This window comes from Hippocampus zosterae, chromosome 8, assembly GCF_025434085.1.
Source record: "Hippocampus zosterae strain Florida chromosome 8, ASM2543408v3, whole genome shotgun sequence".
Classification (NCBI taxonomy): domain Eukaryota; kingdom Metazoa; phylum Chordata; class Actinopteri; order Syngnathiformes; family Syngnathidae; genus Hippocampus; species Hippocampus zosterae.
Window position 1 is genome coordinate 8166271 of NC_067458.1, and position 22928 is coordinate 8189198.

The 22928-nt window shown below is 40.9% G+C and overlaps 1 protein-coding gene across 1 annotated transcript; it reads right to left on the reverse strand.

The window, feature by feature from the left end:
* Nucleotides 1–485: 485 nt before the first annotated feature.
* LOC127605652 (cytosolic phospholipase A2-like) lies at nucleotides 486–22204 on the reverse strand. The gene is made up of 18 exons (XM_052073397.1): nucleotides 22164–22204; nucleotides 21567–21648; nucleotides 21042–21190; nucleotides 20291–20404; nucleotides 20129–20166; nucleotides 19686–19830; nucleotides 17536–17672; nucleotides 15696–15918; nucleotides 15481–15595; nucleotides 13951–14088; nucleotides 13742–13831; nucleotides 9916–9981; nucleotides 9012–9142; nucleotides 8812–8923; nucleotides 8283–8467; nucleotides 6971–7160; nucleotides 4372–4529; nucleotides 486–2866 (listed from the first exon to the last, which is right to left on the reverse strand). Exons 1-18 carry the CDS (start codon nucleotides 22179–22181, stop codon nucleotides 2708–2710), a joined length of 2250 nt encoding a protein of 749 aa, XP_051929357.1. The 5' UTR covers nucleotides 22182–22204; the 3' UTR covers nucleotides 486–2707.
* Between the last annotated feature and the right edge of the window lie 724 nt (nucleotides 22205–22928).

The following is a 22928-nucleotide window of genomic DNA, read 5'->3' on the forward strand; positions in this document are numbered from 1 at the left end:
GCAGTATCTCATTGACAATGAGCTACTTTTAGAACAGGCCCACGGGCTTCTCATGTGAGGCTACTTGGTGCCCAAGGGCACCATGTTGATGACCACTGCACAATGGTCTTTCCCAATGTTAGTGTTGGACTATAATACGGGTCGTAGCTCAATTTTTATTTCAGGTATGGGCAATTTTTTTGTGCTCAAGGATAACATTTGATTTTTTTTTCAACAAATAGATGAGCCAAGATATTTGGAGACATTTATTCATTCATTCATTTTACGAACCGCTTTATCCTCACTAAGGTCGTGGGGGGTGCTGGAGCCTATCCCAGCTGTCTTCGGGGGAATCGCAGGACACACAGAAACGAACAACCATTCGCACTCACACGCACACCGAGGGTCAATTGAGAGTCTTCAATCAGCCTGCCATGCATGTTTTTGGAATGTGGGAGGAAGCCCATTTGGAGACATTGAGGTTTAAAAAAAAGACAAAGTCAAAATGTGGTTGTAAAATATATAACATTTTATTTTAGTAATGCAATTAGTGAATAATCAATAAAACATGAATATAAACTCCAGATTTAGTAACCACTGTTATGCTAATTAATGCAATACATTTTACTGGATTCTTGACAATGTACATACAGTAAATGCTCAGAGAGAACAGAGTGAACTTTTTTTTACCCCTGTTTATTGGGTCACAAATTTTCAAAAATGCATAAGCTGTTTCAATTATTACAGCTGAAGACATGTTGATACGCAATCGCAGTAAAGATATTTCTAAGGCAACCAGTACAATTTTTCCTGATACCTATTTTGTTTGACTGCGTTACCTATAGTTGTCACTCCACTCACTGGCCATACCACAGTGAATGTGATTTCATACACCTTACACTCCAATACAAAGAGAAGACCTCAAAACTTTTTGTTTTAAAAATGTAAATCATAATTTGACCTAGTGATTGTCATTTTGTGTACAATATGTAAAAAATAATTTATATAAACAGCTTCGACTGAATTCTGAAACAGGAAAGTAAAATAAAAAAAAAATAAAGCACTTTCACCAAAACCTCCGGAATATCCACTTTTCACTAAACAGTGTAAGACACTCATCTCCATTTGCCATGGAGGATTTAAGACCAAAATGTAACTAGAGCAAACAATTTCAAAACAGCACATTAAGTGACCCCTTAACTAATAACACTGTAAAATGTTTGTCGTTGTTTTGTTTCCTGGATATCTTCCAAAGCAGCGTGACAGTGGTCAGAAGCATTTCAGTGTAAAATTCCACTGGGATGTGTGCGCAACCTCTGAGTCCCCTGAAGGTGGACGTGTCATGTATCAGATTCCGGGCTTCCACTGCTGGAGGTATAGGTGTGTAAAATTTCAATGAATGAGAGCTACTGTTTCATGATGCCACCTCGCCTTCCCTTCAGCTAACCCGAGTTTCACTTTGAGGAGCGCCAAAGCAAATCACGTTGAGAAAATGTTCCTCGGAAGACAAACAGGGCTGATTTGAAACAGTAGCCTGAAACAACACAGTCAGGTTCATAAACACACCTTTGATCCTAATGTAGAGCGAATCAGCGAGACCGTTTCTATGGTATCGGTTGTTGTTTTTGCATAATAGACGCTTAAATACGAGACACTCCCCGCTCCCTCCCTGTCGGTGAGTAAACAACATTGAAATGTTTGAGGGGTAGCACTCGGTGTGTTTAAAAATTACCATCAAACAAATGGTTGCAAGCTTCGCTCGCATGATTTCAGTCAGGGTTACATGTTTAGACCAGTCATTCGGCTGCAAATTAAAAAAAAAATGTTTGGTATTGTTATGGTATGATGAAGATGAAAGGAAGTTCAACCAGCAAACAAGTACAGTACACGCAAGGTTCTGACAGTGCATTCAAGAGTCAAATTTGATATCATATATTGTCGATGTGATGCAAAAGTACTTTACTCAAGTAAGCGCGTTATCAGTTCAAAGATAAGAAGGCAGTGAGATTTAAAAAAAATAAAATAAAACTCTATGTGACTTGGGTGACACGGTGGTCGATTGGTTAGTACGTTAGCCTCACAGTCTGGAGGTGCACAGTTCGATTCTGGCCTTCCTATGTGGAGTTTGCATGTTCTCCCGGTCCCTGCATGGGTTTTCTCCGGGTACACCGTTTTCCTCCCACATTCCAAAAACAGCATGCAGGTTAATGGAATACCCTAACTGTCCCTAGGTGTGAGTGTGAGCGCGAATGGCTGTTCGTCTGTGTGTGCCATGCGATTGGCTGGCAACCGGTTCAGGGTGTCCCCCGCCTAATGCCCCAAGACGGCTGGGATAGGCTCCAGTACACCGCGACCCTCGGGAGGAAAAGCAGATTCGAAAATGGATGGTTAGATGCAGATGTGACTTAGTTGTTTCTTAAAAAGCACAGAAAAAAATAGGATGCCTTACTGCTCAAACAGAATGAAAGGGTTGACATTCAGTCCCAGCCAGGGGGCAACCAAACATCAGCTGTTCCTGATTTAGGAACAGTTTTTTGTGCAACTGAAGCCAAGTGAAAAATGTCAGTGTGTTTCTGACCAGTAAACGTCATAGTTCTATACCTTCCAGGTCCAATTCAGCATCAACATCATAACACAACATGAAAAATAATTCTCATTTTCCAAAAAGAAAATGCCATACTCTAAAGGAGATCAAAAGGTCAATGCAAAGTCTCCTTCTTGCAGCAGGCTATTGGTCATTGTTTCCACTGTGATTCCAGGGTTTGCCATGAAGATTCCTTTTGAGAAGCCTCTTCTTGGGAATCGCACCGAGGGATAAGGGCAACATAACGTTCGAAGGATTCTCCTTCCGAGAAACGATGCGCTCTTTGATGGCGTCTTTAATCACCTACAGGAAGCAAAGTGGGGTGGGATTAGATTTAGCAATAGTATCGTCTCGACATGCCGACCTAGGAATGTATGAAGGCTTTGTGTGACCTGACTCACAATTGGAATATAAGTCTTCATAGAAACATTGTGGAGTGAACTGACCACAGTGTATCCTATTTTCTGGATTTTCTCATGCATTTCGATGCGCAATTGAATGAAAGCACAACTAGAGTGTCGTTTGTCTACTTATGACCGATGTTCATTTCAAGACATTACACTACAACGCAGACAAATCTTGTCAGTGTTAATCAAGTGCATTCAGAAGGTTTTATGTTTCCTGTTGTTTTTTTTTTTTGTGTCAGTCGAGGCATGTCTTTTTCGTTGTGTTGATTTTGGGATACTTTTACCCGTGTTTTTTATTATTCTTGTACTTTTGTTAATTTCATGTTTTTTCATGTTTTAGTTTTGTTCTCTTGGAAAAATAAATACATCTTGTTTTTGTTTGAACACATCCTTTATCCCTGCAACTGGGTCCTCAGCCAAACGTAACACACACACACTGGAATGCCCGCTTCGTGTCACCAGAGGCACACAGCTCAAAAGGGGATTGTTGTAACTACATATTGCCCATACGAGTCCTACTACCGCTATGCCTCTGGGAAATCTGACCACAGCTGAGTGCACCAACAGGTTGTTGGCTGAACAAGAGGTGGTCGATATAAGGACAGTGACAGTTTGGTATAAGACACAGAGGAAGGACTGCAGGAGTTTTATTTTTTTTTTAAAGTATATTTCAATTTGAAAAGAATAGTTGGTTTTTGAGAGCATTTTGCCACAGGTTTTCTTCTCAAAATAACATTAAGACACTACAGCAGCATTCACTACACTAAATAAAAGGAACAGTCGTGGAAATGTTTGCAGTGTCTTCACACAGGCTAGAACAGAATAGGTCCCAGGCATCAGTTTCTTGATTGCACATCTGTCGAGTAGCAGCAGCCAGAGAGGCATTGACTTGGTCAGCTTTTCATTTCCAAAAACAAGTTTTATCACTGTTTGGCATAGGGTTGTCAAAATGTTTACTTCTAACAGAAGCTTAAACGTCAAGTACACATCACAACTGTCGGGGGAGTGTGGGATTAGAAAAGGGCGAATGTCAAACGTTGCTTAAAATTAGGAAGTGCCAAGGGATTTGGAAGTGATCTGGACGGTCGTTGCGTCACATTTGACTCCTCACTCAGCTCGGAAGTGACTCACTCACAGTCAGAGAAAGTCAGGCTGCCCTCTCACAGTGATACAACGAGACTTGATAAAACTTGTAGTAATTGTAGAAAGTTTTTATGTTGCACCATACTGTGGTGAATGTGATGATAATTGCATGGCGACAATGCAAGTATGCAAAGCATTCCCGGTGACCACACCTGCTTTCAGGAAGTCCATGCATAGCCATTTGTACAAATAAAGAGATAGATAAATAAATAAAGACAACAACATTTAGATTTATAAGTCGGTAAATATCAAACTGACCTCCAAGTTGTTGAGCGTGTTGAACTCCATGAGGTCGTGAAGTCGTGTGTAGGCCTCGTTGGAGTATTGAAAGTTGAATGTGGAAAATGGCGACTCGGGGTCATCAAAGATGTCAAAGTCTGCAAACTCCTTCTCCTTCTCAGTCTCTCTTGGAACTCCTACCGTCATATAATCAAAAATGGCTTTGTCAGGAAAGATGAACTGTGAGCTCATCACAGTATTCAACTACACTATTATCCATCCATCAATTTTCGAATCCACTTATCCTCACGAGGGTCGCTGGCATGCCGAAGCCTATCCCAGCTGTCAACCAGCAGTAGGTGGGATACACCCTTATCTGGTTGCCAGCCACTCGCACAATTAAAATGCTTTAATGGAAATGTCGTGAAACAAATAAGTAAATAAATATTCTAGAATCCATCATGTGTATAATTTCTTATTCTTGTGTTGCTAAATAAGAAGAGCAAAAATATTAGAAACAAATCTGAATGTGATGCGGTGCAGGTCTGCGGCCGCAATCATGAAGACATTGTTAAATTATTACCCTTGTGAGAGCGCAATCAAAACGAAAATCAAATCAAAAGCATTATTATGATTTTAGCTGCAGATAAGCTGAAGTCTATTCCAAATAACTTTGGATGAGAGGCAGGGAACATCGTAGGATGACCACTAGCCCAATGATTCCCAACCTTTATTGAACCAAGGCATATATTTTAACTGCAAAACATTTAACGGCACACCGCCAAACAAACTTCTTGACTTGAAAAAAGTTGACTAGACTTATCAAAAAAGGCAGAGAGGATACACATGTCAATTATATACCTTCTGCAATCACTAAATTGCTGGCATAGATGGACGGACAAAGATAACTACCGGTACATATTTTTCTGACTAATTGAGTGAAAAATTTTTTTCGAGCCCTCACAACACAATAATGTGCCTGTGAACACTGCTTGGGAATCACAACGCTAGTCACTCGGAGGACAAATACCAACAAAACAACTATGCACATCCACATTTGGAGTTATGACAATTGACAGCCTTCATTTAACATAAAAAGCATGTTTTAGGAAAGTTGGATGATGTCTGAGTGCAGGATGAAAATCAACGTGAGATTCGATTCCTAAATCTCAAAACTGTGTGCTAACCAGGCCATGATGCTACACACTAAAGGGATAATGCTTTTTTTGTTGTTTTAACAAACCAAAATGTTGATCCAGATAGTCACCGTACGCTGTGTTTTCTATGCTAAATTATTATATTTATTCTACAAATATACTGTATAGCTAATGCTTTGTTTTATATTGCACTTAAATGGAACTGTGTACAGTTCTTTTCTGAAATATTTATTTTTTGCAATGAAACACTTTATTTTTTGACCAACCCCCCACAACCAAAATGTTTCTGCTGTAGAATGCAAGATGCAAGTTCCCCAGTGTGGGTCAAATAAAGGTTATCTTATCTTATCTGAGATCTCCTTTTACTCATTTTAAGCTACTTGTTTTGGGTATGTTGGTCATGAAGTCAAAAGTCGAAACGTGACATTGAAAGATAAGTTTAATTGAATGTGGTTAGCGTGTTTGTCGAATAGTCAGAGGTTCTCGGTTGGAATCTCCCCGTGCTTGCTTAGCTTTTCTCTGAGTACTCAAGCTACCAAACACATGTGTCTTAGATTAATTTGGAGACTGAATGGTCCATAGGTGTGAACGTGAGTATGACTGTTTATTTGTCTGTACATCCCTAGCGATCTATTGGACACCAGTTAGGCTTTGACACTGGTCAAGCTTAAAGTGCAGTGACTGGCAATTGAACCTGAACCAGCTTTACAAAAGTTAACAATGTAAACCCATTCATTAAAAATTGCTGCCTAACATACATCCATGTGTCAAAAAAGTTTACGCGTGACACATCGGCGACTTTTTTGAAGAAAATTCTCAGACTAAAAGTAAGATACAGGAAAAAAATTGCAGTTGGGAAAATTGAAGTAACCAATCGGAAACTGATTCAGCATTCAGTCTGGATAGGGTGCGTCTCCACAAACTGGAAGTCCTTTTATGGAATATACCGTTGGTTAAAAAAAAAAAAACTTACATAACTTCCATAAACAGACTGCGGAAGTATGTGGGCACATGGCTGACTGAACATAAAGAGGCACTGGAGAGTCAATGAGACGAAGATGAGGTGTTAGGATGTCTTTGTGAGGATGTAAAATGATAAATGGCCTGTTTACACATAACTCTCCCACTGCACTGACAGATTCCCTAACGGCACCTGGCTCCTCAAGGAACCATCCTTCTCACAAACAGCTGCGGTTCCTGCCTGTGTGCACAGGCAATCCCAGACAGCAAAATGTATGTGGGTTTAAAGACACGTTATTTCCATTGATAACCGCGGCGATCCTGAGCAAACGTATTGAAATAGTGAGCAATCGGGCACAACTAGCGAGAAATAATTATCTGTCCCCTAGAATTATCTCGTAACTTCAAGGAAGCCATGCCTCATGTGCCATTACGGTAACATGGCATAAAGGCCTGCAGTTAGAATGTTTTTTTTTCCTTGCACATATCCTGTGGAAAACCCGCCAAATGTACGCTCTTACCAGGTGCTTTGAACTTCCTGAAGTTGATATTCACCAGGACAAAGTGGATGACAGTTGGGCAGTGCTTTTCGCCTTTTTTGGGTTTGAACACGTAGCATTCCTTGAGGCCTTCTCGGTCGAAGACTTTTGGATCGATTTTCGGGAATGGAAGCTTGTTCATTCGAGCCCACTTTTCAGCCAACAGGAGCTCCTGGGGTGTACATTTAAAATTGAAAAATAAGAATAAGAATAAGAGAACCTTTATTTGTCTCACAATGGAGAAATTCGCAATCTACAGCAGCAAATTTGGAGGGAAGAAAGTAGAAAAAGAAAACATGAAATATTTGCATGCACAAAATAAATGTTTGCAAAAAAGTGGTATTGTGTGTTAATTAGGGGTATAATGGTACGCCCCCCCAAAACAATATATATTTTAGTAATTATATAACATAACAAATTCTGCAACTCCTAGCGTGATGTACTGCCAAAGGCATTTCGTATGTACGCAACAACACATTTTTTTTCTCGCCATTTTTCGTGAGGCCATTTTCATGTGATCACGTCGCGCAGATTCTTTTTTCCACTACTCTCAGAAAATTTGCTGAAAAATGTGCTTACCGTGTCTGTTTTTAGATATGTAGTACAGTGGAATATCTTCTGTCACCTCGTTTTAAATTTGATGATTTTCATACAGCATTTCGATGTTTACACACACTCTTTGACCGTTTTGTGTTGCCCAATCTTAAATGAAGGGAGACGCATGGGAGCATTCCACCGGGATAAGCCTGCCGTTCGTTGCCAGCGATGGTGTGGGAATCTCCGGTAGTCACAAAATAACAACAGGCAGACGGGGGTCGCACTGCAGAGATGTTTTTGTGGCAAACGTAACCGTTCCCTGTGCTTGTCTCAACTCAAAATGCTTCCCATTGCTCTTACTGGTCCATAAACCGTTCCGCGTTGACACTCAGGCTGTACCATTGTCACAATGGAGAAAGTTACCTCCATTTATGCCTGCTTTCGGAAGTCTTTAAAATTACGTCTTTAATTCTGAATACATTGAAAACATTTAAACACCTTTATGTCCCTGGATTGCAGATCTTTCTGGTCTTACTGAAAAAAAAAAGTTTTAACTTTGTTGTCACGTACCTACATATAACACTACCCATGATGTGTGCTAGCAAGCAGCTGAGATGTCCAATATTTGTTGATGAGGTACAATAGCGATTCCCTGGAGCACAAAATGCTTATCCGATATGTCCATGTTGTGGATGGGAACTCATATGTCTGAATGTACCGTTACACCCTTAATATGAACATTTTGGTGGAGTCAGACCTTAAACGGCGGGCTGGAGTCACTAGGTCGTGCAGAGAAATCAAAGGAAATGATGAGGTCGACACCACGTTGGGGCCGCAGGATGAGAGGGTAGGGAAGATTGTAGGTCAGTCCGCTGTCCACCACATGGATCTTCTTACTTTTCACATCCAGAGGCTCATAGATACGATCAAACTCATCCGGGTCTAAGAAGGTACAATTAATGCAACGAAGACTTGAATAAATGCCTGTATAGGAATGTCAAACACTTAATAAACAACATGGCAAGGACATCACTTGACTAGGATGTCATTAAACACCGTAGCATTATTTGTACGGCTCTCTTAAATTACTACAGTTTGGAATGTTGTTGAAAAGTAAAGCCACACAGCAAATAGGTATGTGTCCTAATAATTTGACTGTATAGATTATAGTCAATGACGATAAGAAACAAATCATAATTTCCAATGCGGCTTCAACGGGTTTTAGGAATAAGATGAACCACAGCTTGCACCTGTCTGGGATTTTAAACAAAACAAACATTGCTTACCTGTGACAGCGTCCACCTCTTCCTCTGGTGTAGGTGCATTGCAGACGAACCCACTAATCGGAGAGAAAGGGATGCTGGTATTCAGGTTCAGACCCAACATGAAGTTATGCACCTTTGCAAAAGAGTGGAGCAAAGAGAAGGTGACATTTCAATTGGTAGACGGGCCTATCATCAACGATCATATTTTGATTTTGGTCAACCTTGCCAGCGCGACCCTCTCTGGTGTTGAACAAGGCCGAGTCACTGAAGAGCGACGTGAACATCCTTTGAACCCAGCTGGCCTGAGCGGTGCGATGATACTCCTCCTCTGCCTCTTGATTCTCGGAGCCACCTGCACACCATTATGTTTTCATACGTCAATTTCGTTAGCATATCCAGAGCAGACATACTTGGAAATGCACTGGCAAATGTTTTACATCAGTAAATATAATTCATGTTCTTTTAAGTTTTGCACATTTCTTTTTACTTATTCACCCCCTCCCTCCAGCTTCAAGTTTGAAAAAAAAAAGCAGGAAACATTTGAGTCTCCACCGTGCAGCAATAGGAAGTAATTTTCTGTCCCGATATCTGATAAAAAAGTAATCTGAGAATTTGTTAGGGTTGTCATTATTTTCAAATAAATCCGACCATTATCTAAAAAGAAGGGCAAATGTGCTTTTATTGGCTTTTTCAAAACCTTTTATCGTGAGTTGTGTAAGCAAATGAAGGGAATGGAGTACTCCAAATGTTTTCACAAAATCCCAGTCCGGTTAGAGATACTGTCATTACTTTTGGAGCACAGGCTGTCCTTTTCTTTCTCATTTCCCTTCCCCTATTCATTATTTACTCAACATTTTTACCATGTCACATCATGAACACGTCATAAGAGAGGGAACAATGTTGCTCCACTGGACTTTGGCTTTTGCTCCTAATACATGCAAATGGAAAGTTTCCCGCAGATATGAAAAACACATATGCGGCTTCAACGGGTTTTAGGAATAAGATGAACCACAGCTTGCACCTCGGGATTTCCACTTTGCTAGTTAGACTGTGTATGTCTTAATACTGTAAGTTAACAGATTCTGTTCAATGGTTAAAAACATAACATCACAAGTTGTAGCTGACCTTTCTGGGGTTCATCCTCGTTGTCCATGCTGTCTTCTCCAACGATGTGCTGTGGTTTAATCTGTTCTGTAAAACAACATTTGAAGCATTTGGAAGAGCCAACAACATTGTGGAGCAGTATAGGCGCAAAATGAAGTTGGAATTATTGGAATTGGAAGTGTTAGTAGAAGAGGTAAACAAACACTATTGTGCTGAAAAGAAATCAAGCACGGTGACCATGTTGGGGAAGACTGTTATATCATAAAAGCAATGTTTAGCTTGATTGTAGTGCATGGCAATCGACTGTGTATGTCCAACCTGAGTAGCATAGCTTTTCAAACTTGGAAGAGCAAAACTGAGAAACCGCTGTGGGAGAGGCCATCACCAATTGAAGAGTGAAAGCTGTGTGGAAAAGGCCAACACGCAAGGAAATGCAGAATTGTAGGGAGTTTTGTCATGGCAAATAAAGCATGAGTCCTTCTTGTGACTGGCTCCAAATCAGCTCTTAGATCAATCAGAAGCTCCAAAACTGTATTGCTGAAGACAAGTAGATGATACGTCGTGACAATCTTTGTTTCTGGGATCTCAAAATTGTTAACCTGCTGCTGCCTATTTTGCCTGAACCTCCTTGCCATGGTCATTCACAGGGATTTGGTTTGCACCTTTCAGAAGTGGAATTAAAGATCCAAAATCAGTCATGGCAACTTTTGAGGTTTGATAAATCACATTGTGCATGCTTGCATATATCCCTGCAACAATCCACATAATGAGCTGTGCAGCAATTTGAGAACAGACGACTTCCCGGGTGCATAGTTCAGTTTCATATTTGTTTGTGTGAGCATAAAGCTCGCACATGCAAATCTTTAGTAAATCGGGTCCTTATTGTTCATCACATCAACACTGTGCTCAAAGGAATTGGCATTTCTCTGACAATTCTTTGTCACACCCAAAATCGGCCAAGGCAGAAACATAATACAAGCCAAAAACAAATGCATTTTTAACAGGTTGGAGGAGGTTCCACTTTTGGAACAATCAATGTGTTGTGTCTGGCCATCCTTAACAAATGTATTCAGGAAATTCCCTGGAAGACGATACCTCCTAACAACAGGCATTGACTCCCACTATAAACACAAACACAAACAATGGCAACAGCAAGTGTACGAATCGGAACATGAGACAACAAAATGCACCATGAAAGTGTTTTTAAATTTTAAAAATGCAGTTACAAATTTAAATTGATTCATTTCCTTTCATTCATTCAGATGAAATTTGTGAATGACTGTGAATTGACTGGCTTTACTGCATTCCGGCGTAATGCAATATTTGAGCACACAGACTTTATTTGAGCAATATTATTTTGATGTTTGCTTAAAAGCATCCTGCCACAAGGGATATGCATTTTGCATTTTGCTGGCATTGTGCAGAATCCTTGTACTGTACCGCCAAAATCATTTGTTTTCAGGACACTCCAGAAACGTCACATTTGTTCAACCATTTAGATTGCCCCATCAAAGAGAAGATGCCATTGTCATTACTTTAGGATTGGTCAATAATTTGTAAAAATAACACCAACCCTGTGAAACCTTTAGAGTAGTACAGTATGTGAAAATGTGTCTTAACAATGCTTTGCTAAGCCCTGAGTTACATTTGTTGAATCACTGAAATACGTTAGTACTTGTCGGACTAACTGTGTGCTACACAGTCTCAAAAAGAAGAATATCAGCCACGATCAAAAGAAATTCACAAAAACCAAGTGACTGAAATCTAAGAGTCTGGAAAAGTTTAGGAAGCCATTTCCATGGCTTTTACAGTTCAGCAATCCATGGTCAGAGCATTTATCCACAAATGGGGAAAACTGAACAGTGGTGAACCTTTCCAGTAGCGTTCAGCCAACCCAAATTACTACAAGAGAGCTATGACAATCCAGGGGGTCACAAAAGCAGAATGACAGGAAAAGAATCACAGGGTTCACCAGCCTCAGTTGAGGCCAGTGCTCAAAGACACTGCGCAAAAATGGGGCCGTTCCAAGGTTAAAAAAAAATCACTGCTGGCAAAAATAAATAAATAAATAACACGGCGGCTTGTCTCAAACGTTCCAAGAAATGTCTTGACGACATCCAAGACTTTTGGGAGAAATATTCAATGGACTATTAAGGCAAAAAGTGGTTAGCCTGATGACATTCAATTGAAAATAACACTCCAATTAATAAAAAGACATCAAAACACGATTCCAACAATAAAACACGTGGGGCAGTGTGATGTCAAGGGCTGCCGACCATCAGTTTGTGCCCTCAAGCTGAAGCGTACATACCAGGAAATCCAGCTCTGAATGGCTAAAAAAACAAGTTTGGGTTAATGGGAAGCTGGAGCCTATCCAAGATGACTTTGGGTGACAGGCAAACTACAGCCTTTATTAGTCGCCAGTCAATCACAAAGCACACAACAATCATTCGAAGTCACATTCACAGCATCACTGAGTGAGAGCTGAATGCACATGGCATACACGGAAGTCCGATGAATTTTGTATAAGATGAAGATTAGATAAGATAAGAAAACCTTTATTGTCTCACAATGGAGAAATTCGCAATCTACAGGAGCAAATTTTGGAGGGGAGGAGGAAAAGACAATGATAGCATAAATACTGTTTTGCGTACTGTCCCTTCAAGACAGCTCAATGTGTATGACACAGGTGTCAAACTCAAGGCCCGGCCAGATCATGTTATGTGGCCCCCGAAAGCAAATCATGTGTGTCAATTTCCCTGACCCTTGCTAAAATCTTGCCATTTTGCAATAATTTTGTGACCTGTTTCCACCAACTTGAACAATCATCGAAGAAACAACAAAAAATAGTTGACTGATTTCAAAATTTGTTGTGTACAAGTAATAATACAATGAGATGATGAAACAGTTACCGTATTCGTTTTCACTGTTGTAACGGCCCTCCGAAGGAAGACGTAACTCAAAAGTGGCCTGCGACTGATATGAATTTGATACCCCTGGTGTATGATGTAGCTCTGTGGGGAGTGCCCAGGCATCGTGTTTCAGGCAAGCGAGTTCATCAAGCTGTTAAACTGGAAGTGGCTGCCGGTAAGTACTGTAGATGCGCATGAATGTGAATAGTACGTTAGCCGGTTAATGAGCTTTAAATAAACTGCTCAGCACCATAGTCACTGAAGCCCAACTCAGCAGTATTTCAAAGCTCTGTCGTTCGCCTCTATCTCATTCCATCACCCATGGCAAAAAAAAAAGAGAAAAAAAAAGGCTGTTTGCCCTTGAAAGAACGTCTCCACAGCTATACGATGCCGCAGATGTCATGTGTGGAGGATTTTATTTTGTAGGGGTAATAACTGAGTCTGAGTCTTGCCTTGGCCACAAAGCGCAGCATAATCCTGGTTAAAGTAAGCCATTTAAAACTTTAAAGTAAACTTTTAGGCATTTTAGAAGTTAAACTGTAACTTTACTATCTCATAGATTACAATAGATTAAGTTTGGAAATAACTGAATGTGAGGCTTTGTGGAAGCTCTTTGATCTTTGACCCAATGTACAGGTATGATGTACTGATGTATAAATGCACTACTGCATTTACCATTTTAATTATAGTGGACTTTTCATCAGATGGACTGTGATGTATATTATTTCTTTATTTATGTATTTTAGAGGGGGGAGGGAACTTTCGAGATGCAAATCGATTTGAATGCCACTTGCTGTAGTAAACACGAATGGAGAGGATAGAGCGATAGACCGATGGACAGAGAGACAGACAGACAGAAATGTAAGTACTGTACTGAGAAGAAACCTGTGCGGATGATGGCCATCAGCACCACCGACACAGGGGTAAGTGCTTACCTAACTCCTCCTCCATGGTGGAGCCTCCAGCTGTGTCTTTGACCCCAATCACCCTGTTGAAAAGAATGGAGAAGGCGCTGCCCCACACACCTGCCATAGCCCAAACAGATTAAAACGTACAGTATATTCAATTGACTTACTTTTAATTGTAATTGTAATGAGCAGAGCAATAGACAAAAGTGAATTCATCTCAGTCACTCTTTTCTCACCCATTAGAAAGTGAAGAGGGTTTTCTTCACATTTCTTGACAACTGTTCCCATAAAGAACTTGCTTCCAAACAAGTCAGGTGTCATGAAGGTGCCATACTTCGCCATTCCAATTTCATAAGGGCTGAACTCCACCCAGTCTGCAAGTGGAATTCAGAGTAAGACCAAGGGTTATACACTGCAAATCAGCCAGTGTTTTAAGTTTGTGGACAGTGTTGAAAACACAATGTCACATTAACGCCATTCAGTAATAAAATACTGTGCACAGTCCAGGATGTAACATTGATACAGTGTTAAAATGAGGTGTCGCCTGGATTGGACCCTGATTGGTGAAACCACAACCTTACGGAATGATTGAAGTTGGCTGGTTCGAGTCAAGACAATGTTCTTCGGCATAATTATCCCTGATTGGCTGCCAGTCCATCAGAGAGCACATCGAGAAAAAGCCTTCAATGAAGCTATTACGCATGTTTGTGGAATGTGGGAGGGAACCTGAAGAAGTACCGGTATCAAAAGGGTGTTGTACTCCGGCGTCCTCCCACATTCCAAAAACCATGTCATTGAAACTGAAGACTTTTAATTGTCTGTAGGTGTGAATGTAAATGTACATGTTTTTTTTTTCTACTGCATATGTGCATAGTGGTCAACAGGCAACCAGTCTAGGGTGTAGCTTCCCTCTTGCCCAACTTTAGCTAGGGCGGGATCTAGCTCACCCATGAAACTCATTCGGATAAATGTTTGAAATTAGGGATGTTGTTAATTTCCTCCATAATAGTGGGTAATGGGTAGCACTATTTGTCATGGGAAGGCATAATGGTCTATGGTTGGTTCTTTACAACAAGTAGGAGGTTGATATGGGCCTCGGGGCCAACAAAAAAGGGTTATCCCATACAGGTCACATGAAAGTTAACTGAGGCTTACAACACCGCTTGTCATTATGACAAACTGTATTTGTTCGGGCTTGTATGGCATACAGGAGATGAAACGGCAACAAGCACTCCAGGCATGTGACTAAAAATAGGCACAGAAATGCACGCAAACATTCACTGACACAATTATATACTAATTATTGATGTTGAAAATTGCTAATACGTAAGACATCCTTTGACACTGAGGTATTTTCCTAAGCCAAGATTTTGTGTCAGAGGAAGAGTCGAGACAAACTAAAGAATGTGTGCTAGTCACGCTTTAGAAGAAAATTGTTTGAAGTTTGATAATGGGATACAAGAGCAGACGAACTGGAGGGTACACTGACAACAAGACAAATCAGTTCATGACTTTAATCTGCTAGGTCCAAATAATGATGCCAGACAGTGGGAGAGTCCTCCAAAGATGTTTTGTGAACTCTGTCCTGAAGAATTACATGTATTTATTATGTACAAAGAATAGTTAATGAACTCTGTCCTGAAGAATTACATGTATTTATTATGTACAAAGAATAGTTAATGAACTCTGTCCTGAAGAATTACATGTATTTATTATGTACAAAGAATAGTTAATGAATGTATCTGTAGATAAAACGCGATATGTACCTGCAAACATGAGCTCAGAAACATCTGGCTTGACATGCAGACAAGTGAAAAGAGGAAGAGGACTTTGTGCCTGGTTTATTTTTTCCTGAATGTCACTTAACTTGATGTCCATCCTCTAAGGAGAAGAAAAACATTGACGGATGTAGTGGAAGTCCATTATGTACTGCAGGCGAAAATATGAAAATGAAATCAAACATGTTTCGTGCAACTCTTACCGCGGGTATGAGTGTTTCCCCGATGAGCATACCAAAGATATCGGTGAAAGTAACTGGCTGTCCAGAGGCTTTCTTGGTCCACAAGGCTTGGATGTAGTTGGTTACGTGTTGCGGCAGCAAAAGCCTCAATGGATTACTGCGGACTCTGTTCATTAGTTCCTCGTTTATCTCTTTTGGCCCCTTGTTTGGAAACTCAGGGTGCGAGTAGAGTGTGGACATGTACCTATAGACCCAAACAGAGTGGATTGTGCTGAGAGCCAGTTATTTAAATGGTACATGTGATCGTTACAAAAGACATACTTTTTAGTAGACTTATATTGTTAAAATCCATCACTGCAGTGAATGGAAAGCAAAAATCCAAATATGTTTAGCACCAAGAAACAGCGTTGATTGGCCGCTCAGAGTGCACCTTTGTTGAGCACAAGCGGCATTAGACATTACAAGGTGAGTTTGTGCAGATTCATTTCTGCCTATAGAAAAAGGTTTTGCAAACTTATTATTGTATCATTCATGGCTTTGAAAAAGGAGTTTGGAAAGATGACGTGACACAAGCGTGTTTTTTTTAACGCGGCTGTCAACACAGAAAGCAGCAAACAGCACAGCACCAGGTTCATGCCATTGAAAATAATGACACTGAGATTTTAAAAAAGATATTAACTTTGCAATTGAAAATAACTTTGGGGTGCTTTTGCTTTGATATGAGCATTCATGAGTATATGGTACAGTACAGCTAGGACTCTGGTCTCAAGTACCGCATCTGACCCCTCTGTCCATGTTCCATGTTCAGCTGTACTAAATTCTTTTGATACTGTGTCCTTGGCGCTTTTGGAGGATGTAGTTCGCCAGACAAAGCCATCTGGCTCCCCTTGCGACTCTCTTCCCCCACGCTTCTTCAGCTGGTCCAGAATGCCGCTGCTCGCCTCTTGACTGGTACTCGTAAGAGGGAGCATATAACTCCTACTCTGGCATCCCTTCACTGGCTCCCCATTCATTTTAGAGTTATTTTCAAGATCCTCCTCTTTGTTTTCAAATCTCTGAATAATCTTGCGCCACCTTACCTCTCTGAGCTCATCCGCCCCTACACACCTGCCCGGCGCCTCAGGTCTGTGGACCAGTCTTTGTTAGAAGTACCAAGAACTAAACTGAGGCTCAGAGGGGAACGAGTCTTTTCTGTTGCTGGTCCTTCTCTCTGGAATGACATCCCACTGAACATTCGGCAAGCCTCCTCGCTGCCCATCTTTAAAGCCCTCCTCAAAACTCACTTGTATTCTTTGGTGTTCGACTCAGCATGACTTAGATTTGTTCTTGATTTTACTGCTTGGTGCTTTCTACCGCCTTTATTACCAATTCGTCTTACTGTTTATTGTGTATGTTAAATAGCTCCATGTACAGCACTTTGTATGCAGTGATGGCTGTTTGAAAGTGCTCTATAAATACTGTTGACTTGACTTGACTTGATAGTATATGGTAGCTTGACATGAGTCTTGGAATGAGCGCCAACTTGAACAAAGCAGTTTATAGAAACTTAAACAAGATGGCCTTTTTTTCCCTCAGAAGTTGTCATTTTGGAGGTGCGGGGATTCTCCCAACAGTGAGCATATATAAAATATGAGTAAATACTGCCACTTTATAGTATAGTACACACATTTATTGACTCTACCAAAAATGTTATATACAATTCTACCAGTGACATCGCTCTAAGATGTAGGGCATTTCAATCTTGGTGATAACAAAGGAGAAGTTCCAGGGGCAAGTATTTGATTACTGATTCCCCCAAATTGATCTTATTAAAAATGAATAACAGTTTACATGAAGTGAGATTTCTCTTGGGACTACTTACCAGGTGGATCCGGAGAGACCAGCAATATAGGTGGCACAATCTAGAACTCCAGACTCAAACAGGGCCTTCATCACACCAGAATAGCCAACCATGGCACGAAAGCCACCTCCTGAACCCGAGATAGCAATGACTGGTACCTGTCTCGCACAAATGAGAGCGTCATCAGTTTGTCAGTCATATTAGCCTCACACTCTCTCATCATTAAGTCTTATATCTTCCCGTCTCAGCCTTCATAACCTTAACATAACACTGCTCTACAACAAATTCTAATCATAGATGCCTACTACTGATATTATTTGTCATGTTTCAGTTTGGGACCAACAGGTGGCACAGTAGGGCTCCCCCTGCAGCTGCACACCTGTTGGTCGTTATGTAAATATTACTATAAAAGGACTCCCACCCGACCACTCATTGTCGGGTCATTGATTGTTTGCTTCTGTGAGGTTTGTTTCGGTCATGTTTCTGTTATTGAGAGTTTTTAGCTTCTGCCGTGGTTTTTGTTCGTTACTTTGGATTTGTTTTGTTCTTTGGACTTTGTTTTGCATTTAGTTTTCTCTGTGTTTTAATACAATTATTATGAAAACCTGATTGCAGCTCCGGCCTCCCTGTGTGGAGTTTGCATGTTCTCCCCGGGTCTGCTCCGGTTTCCTCCCACATTCCAAAAACATGCGTGGCAGGCTGATTGAACACTCTAAATTGTCCCTAGGTGTGAGTGTGAGCGTGGTTGGTTGTTCGTCTCTGTGTGCCGTGCGATTGCGATTGCAACAGCTGGCAACCGATTCAGGGTGTCCACCGCCTACTGCCCGGAGACAGCTGGGATAGGCTCCAGAACCCCCCGCGACCCTAGTGAGGATCAAGCGGGTCGGAAGATGAATGAATGAATGAAAACCTGATTTGGAATCTTCACAAAAAAATTAATTCAAAATCATTGACGTGCATCTATGATTAAAAAAATGTCAAATTGTGTTGACCAGTGATTATTGAAGTTCCTTCAGATATGCTTCACTATTTCCTAATGGTGTAGCGATGCTTCCTGTGTCGGTGTGCGTTTATGTCATTGGCAGATGAAAATTCACGGAGTATTCTGGGAAACTGTAAAAAGATGTTACATTGTGACGTGTTAAAACTGAAGACAGCGGCTGGTTATCTCATTCCTCAAGAACTTCCTGTACATGGTCAACATGACAAGGCCTAGCTGCAGATTACAAGCACCCTCAAGGGCATCACACAAAATCCACACGAGTGAAAAAAAAAGAAACTTTGTAGGAGGAACGGGAAGAGAATGTTTCACACTTTCAGCAGGGTTTTGATCTGAGAATCAGTAATTAATAAACTGGGATTGGATTTAATTTTGGTGCATTATGTCAATGAATTTAATCTGCAAAATGGTGATACATGGCTTGGTAAATGTTATTTTAGCGGTGTAAATTGTGATGGAACGGGCACATTCTAAATCGAGCAAGGGCATGCAGCAGCCTCCGTGCAACTTCACGCTCATTTTTAGTGTACCGGTACATTTTTCGCAGAGGAAGTTTAGATCGCCGTTTGTATGTTTATTAACAGTTTTACACATGATTTACACAAGTGATTTTAACATTTCTGTGAGGGCCGCACATTTAAGGAAACATTACATTTTGGCAAAAATCTGAAAAGAAAATGTAAAATGCAAATACAGCAACTTTGTTTTTGTTTTTTTTAACTCCTAGATGAATCTAATATTTGCACTCCCTGGAAAAATGTTACTGTCCCGCCAAATTAAATCACCATCTGTCTCACTTACAATTGTGTTACTGAGTTAGGCTTGGTTTTTAATATTTTGATTTAATGTAGGCTGTGTTTTAATGACGTTGTAATGATGTAATAATGTTTTCATTATTTCTCTCACATTATCTACCTGCTAACCGCACACCGTGACTTCAGAGTAAAGGGAATTCATGCCTATCTACTGCCTCATTCTTGCCAGAGTAAATGCTAATCCTTGAAAAAAGTGCTGCTCCGATCACTGTAGTGAGCCAAAGAAACAAAAATACTCTTTCTGTCACCGCGTCACACCACACACAGGTATCAAACTGTGGAAATCTCATGCACGACGATGTTCCCTTCAAGAGACTCGTAGTGTTTATCTTAAGACATCCCACACTCATGCCCACCTCTTCCGGTGAGCTGGGAAGGAATCGGGGCTTCTCCATGTCGAGTAGCTTCTTGATGCCCAGCATCACCCTTTCTCTGCGCGTCTGTCGGAACTGTTTCTCATTGTCACACAGGGCCAGGCTGAACCGTAGATCCAACTTGGTGCTGGAGGTACAGAAACATTGATTTTACTCAAACTCAAGAGGATGTTGTGGTGAGGTGAACCTCTTTATTCATTCACCTTTCCAACTTGGGTGAAATGACCATACCCTCAAAATAACTACAAATTAAATCTACAAAAGATAACGGCTAACTACAATGATAACTACAATGATTATAACTGAGGTTTATGCGAAATGAGATAAGATAAGATAAGATAAATATCCTTTATTTGTCCCACACTGGGGAAATGTACAGTCTACAGCAGCAAGATTGTGGGTAGAAAGAAGAAAGAATGACATACCATATCTCCAGGAACAGCTCTAAGTAGACCTTGGTTGCCTATCAGAACAATGACAAGGAGCATTCAAGACATGCAATTTCCAACTGTAAGTTTTGTTTAAATGGCAATGAAACAATGCTTGCAGAGAAGCTCAACGTGTCAGTGTGATGCGTTGTGGCTCACTTTGCCAATGAGAAAGGTCTCCTTGTGCCTGTGGCCCACTTTGAGGTTGGAGATGTCAAAAGAAGCAGTCCCGAGGGTTTCATCCATCACATAATTGGCATCCATTAATGTAATCTGAGTAAAATCAACAGTACACAGTTCATTGACCGATAGGTTATATTGGGATGGGTTAAGGCTCCCATAATTTACACCCTGAGGTTTATCATGTGTATGCTTACAAGAAAAGTCTATATACTGCAAAAAAATAAACTAAAATAAAATAAAGAGAACACTTAAACAGCACAATGTAACTCCAAGTGTTCCCTTTATTTTTTTGAACAGTTGATACAATCGTGTTAATCTTCATCCTGTTATCTCACACCAACAAAGTTCATTCATTCATTCATCTTCCTAACCGCTTGATCCTCACTAGGGTCGCGGGGGGTGCTGGAGCCTATCCCAGCTGTCTCCGGGCAGTAGGCGGGGGACACCCTGAACCGGTTGCCAGCCAATCGCAGGGCACACAGAGACGAACAACCATCCACGCTCACACTCACACCTAGGGACAATTTAGAGCGTCCAATAAGCCTGCCATGCATGTTTTTGGAATGTGGGAGGAAACCGGAGCACCCGGAGAAAACCCACGCAGGCCCGGGGAGAACATGCAAACTCCACATAGGGAGGCCGGAGCTGGAATCGAACCCAGTACCTCTGCACTGTGAAGCCCACGTGCTAACCACGGTGTTTTAGATAAAACAAGACAAAACCAAACCTCAAGGACGTTCTGCAGGTTGGGGTCTAATATGAAATGAAAGGTCTCATCCCATTTTGGATTGATGTTGTTGTCTATGTGTTTCGTCTTCTTCCTGCTTTCTGGCGCTGTCGGGATGAAAAGCTCTACATATGGGTCTGGTGTGTCCACTGCAGACAAAAAAAAAAAGAATCAGCTGTTTTTTTGTTAGTTTGTTTTTTTTTTCGTTGATTTGCTTTGTCTTGGTTGAACAGCTTCTACAAACTTACAATAAGATGTACAACACCCCCAAAGGTTGATGCCACAGCTGGTGTACATTAACAGCAATGGTGCTTTTTTTTATCATTTGTTATGTTTCCGTCAAATTTAATACACCAGAATGTGCAAAATATTTAACCAAAGACTCCATCACAGCACATCACGGTGCTTGATAGTCTCTTCTTGTTTTTATGACGGGTGCTCCAAAATGTACTAGGTACTGTATATACTGTATCTAAATAAGTTGCAGAATGAGTGTTATTTCATGTAAACAGACAGCATACTCACACAAGTCCCCAAGTGCTCCCTTAGTGACGCTCTCAGCTCGAACGATTGTCACGGTTAACTTGTGGGAAAACTGTTGTTCCACCTGAAATACAGCATCATTGTCGTTTTAACGTCATCACCTTTGACGAGTGCAAAATCTTCGGGAAAAGGAGTGATGTACAAAAAGTTTGTAAATCAGGTTGATATTTATTGCCCTTCTGTGCTTCCACTTCCAGTCGTAGCATAAAACAGGGGAAATGACAAATATAAAAATAACAGAGTACGGGCTTCTCTCCTTCGGCTGCTCCCCCCATGACCCAACCCCATATAAAGTGAATATGATGAATGAAAAATAACTGATGACTTCATTCACTTTTCTTTTATTAAAATGTTGCCTTAATAGGTCATTAAGATTTATTTCTAAAATATGGTTTGGCGTCAAGAACTGATATTGAGAATGACAATTCTAGAGTAGAGGAACATAACATATCATTAGGGGTAGCACGGTGATGTAGTGATACACTCGCCGGACTTGTGCGCGCAGTGTGGGATCGGTTCCCACTCAGCGCTATAAGTTATCTTATTGAATTGACTGGGATGCTATGAAGCAATACGCACAATTATATTCGACGCCATGGTTTCGTGTCAGTGGTGTAAAACTTTATCAGGATGGGAGTTCAGAAGAAAAACATCTCAGTCATCAGTTCACACCTTGATGCCTGTAAAAAAAAAAAACAAAAACAAAAAAACATCAGTCAGTGTCTTCATACAAACTATGACAGTTTGACCAAGATTTACGATTTGACATTTGGACCCACTTCAGGGCGGCTGAAACACATCTGCTGTTATTTGAATATTTGTATCTGTGTTATGTTCGTTCATGCGTGTGTTCTTGCGTGAGCATTTGTGTGTGTTTGTGCGTGTGTGTGTGTGTGTGTGTGTGTGTGTGTGTGTGTGTGTGTGTGTGTGTGTGTGTGTGTGTGTGTGTGTGCAACTGTGTAATTAAAGTAGCGTAGCTCATCCATTTTTTTTCTCATTTGTCCAGCAAAGAGTGCCATCAGTGATGAGCCTGAGAGCACGTAGGGAAACTCTGTGATCATCCAACTCGTCACGTAGTTTGCCTCACTGGTCCAAATTCTAGTGCCAGCTCACCCTGGCCTTGTTCTGCAGCATACAATGGTCGCATGCAGAGCTGTGTGTGTGTGTCCGTGTGTGTGTGTGCGTGTGTGTGTGTGTGTGTGTGTGTGTGTGTGCGTGTGTGTGTGTGTGTGTGTGTATGTGCATGTGTGCGCGTGTTGTACCCTGGATTAACATTTATCTGTCCACTACATCACATTTATACTTAGAGCAGTTCAATATTTGCAGCATTGTTTAAATTCTTGA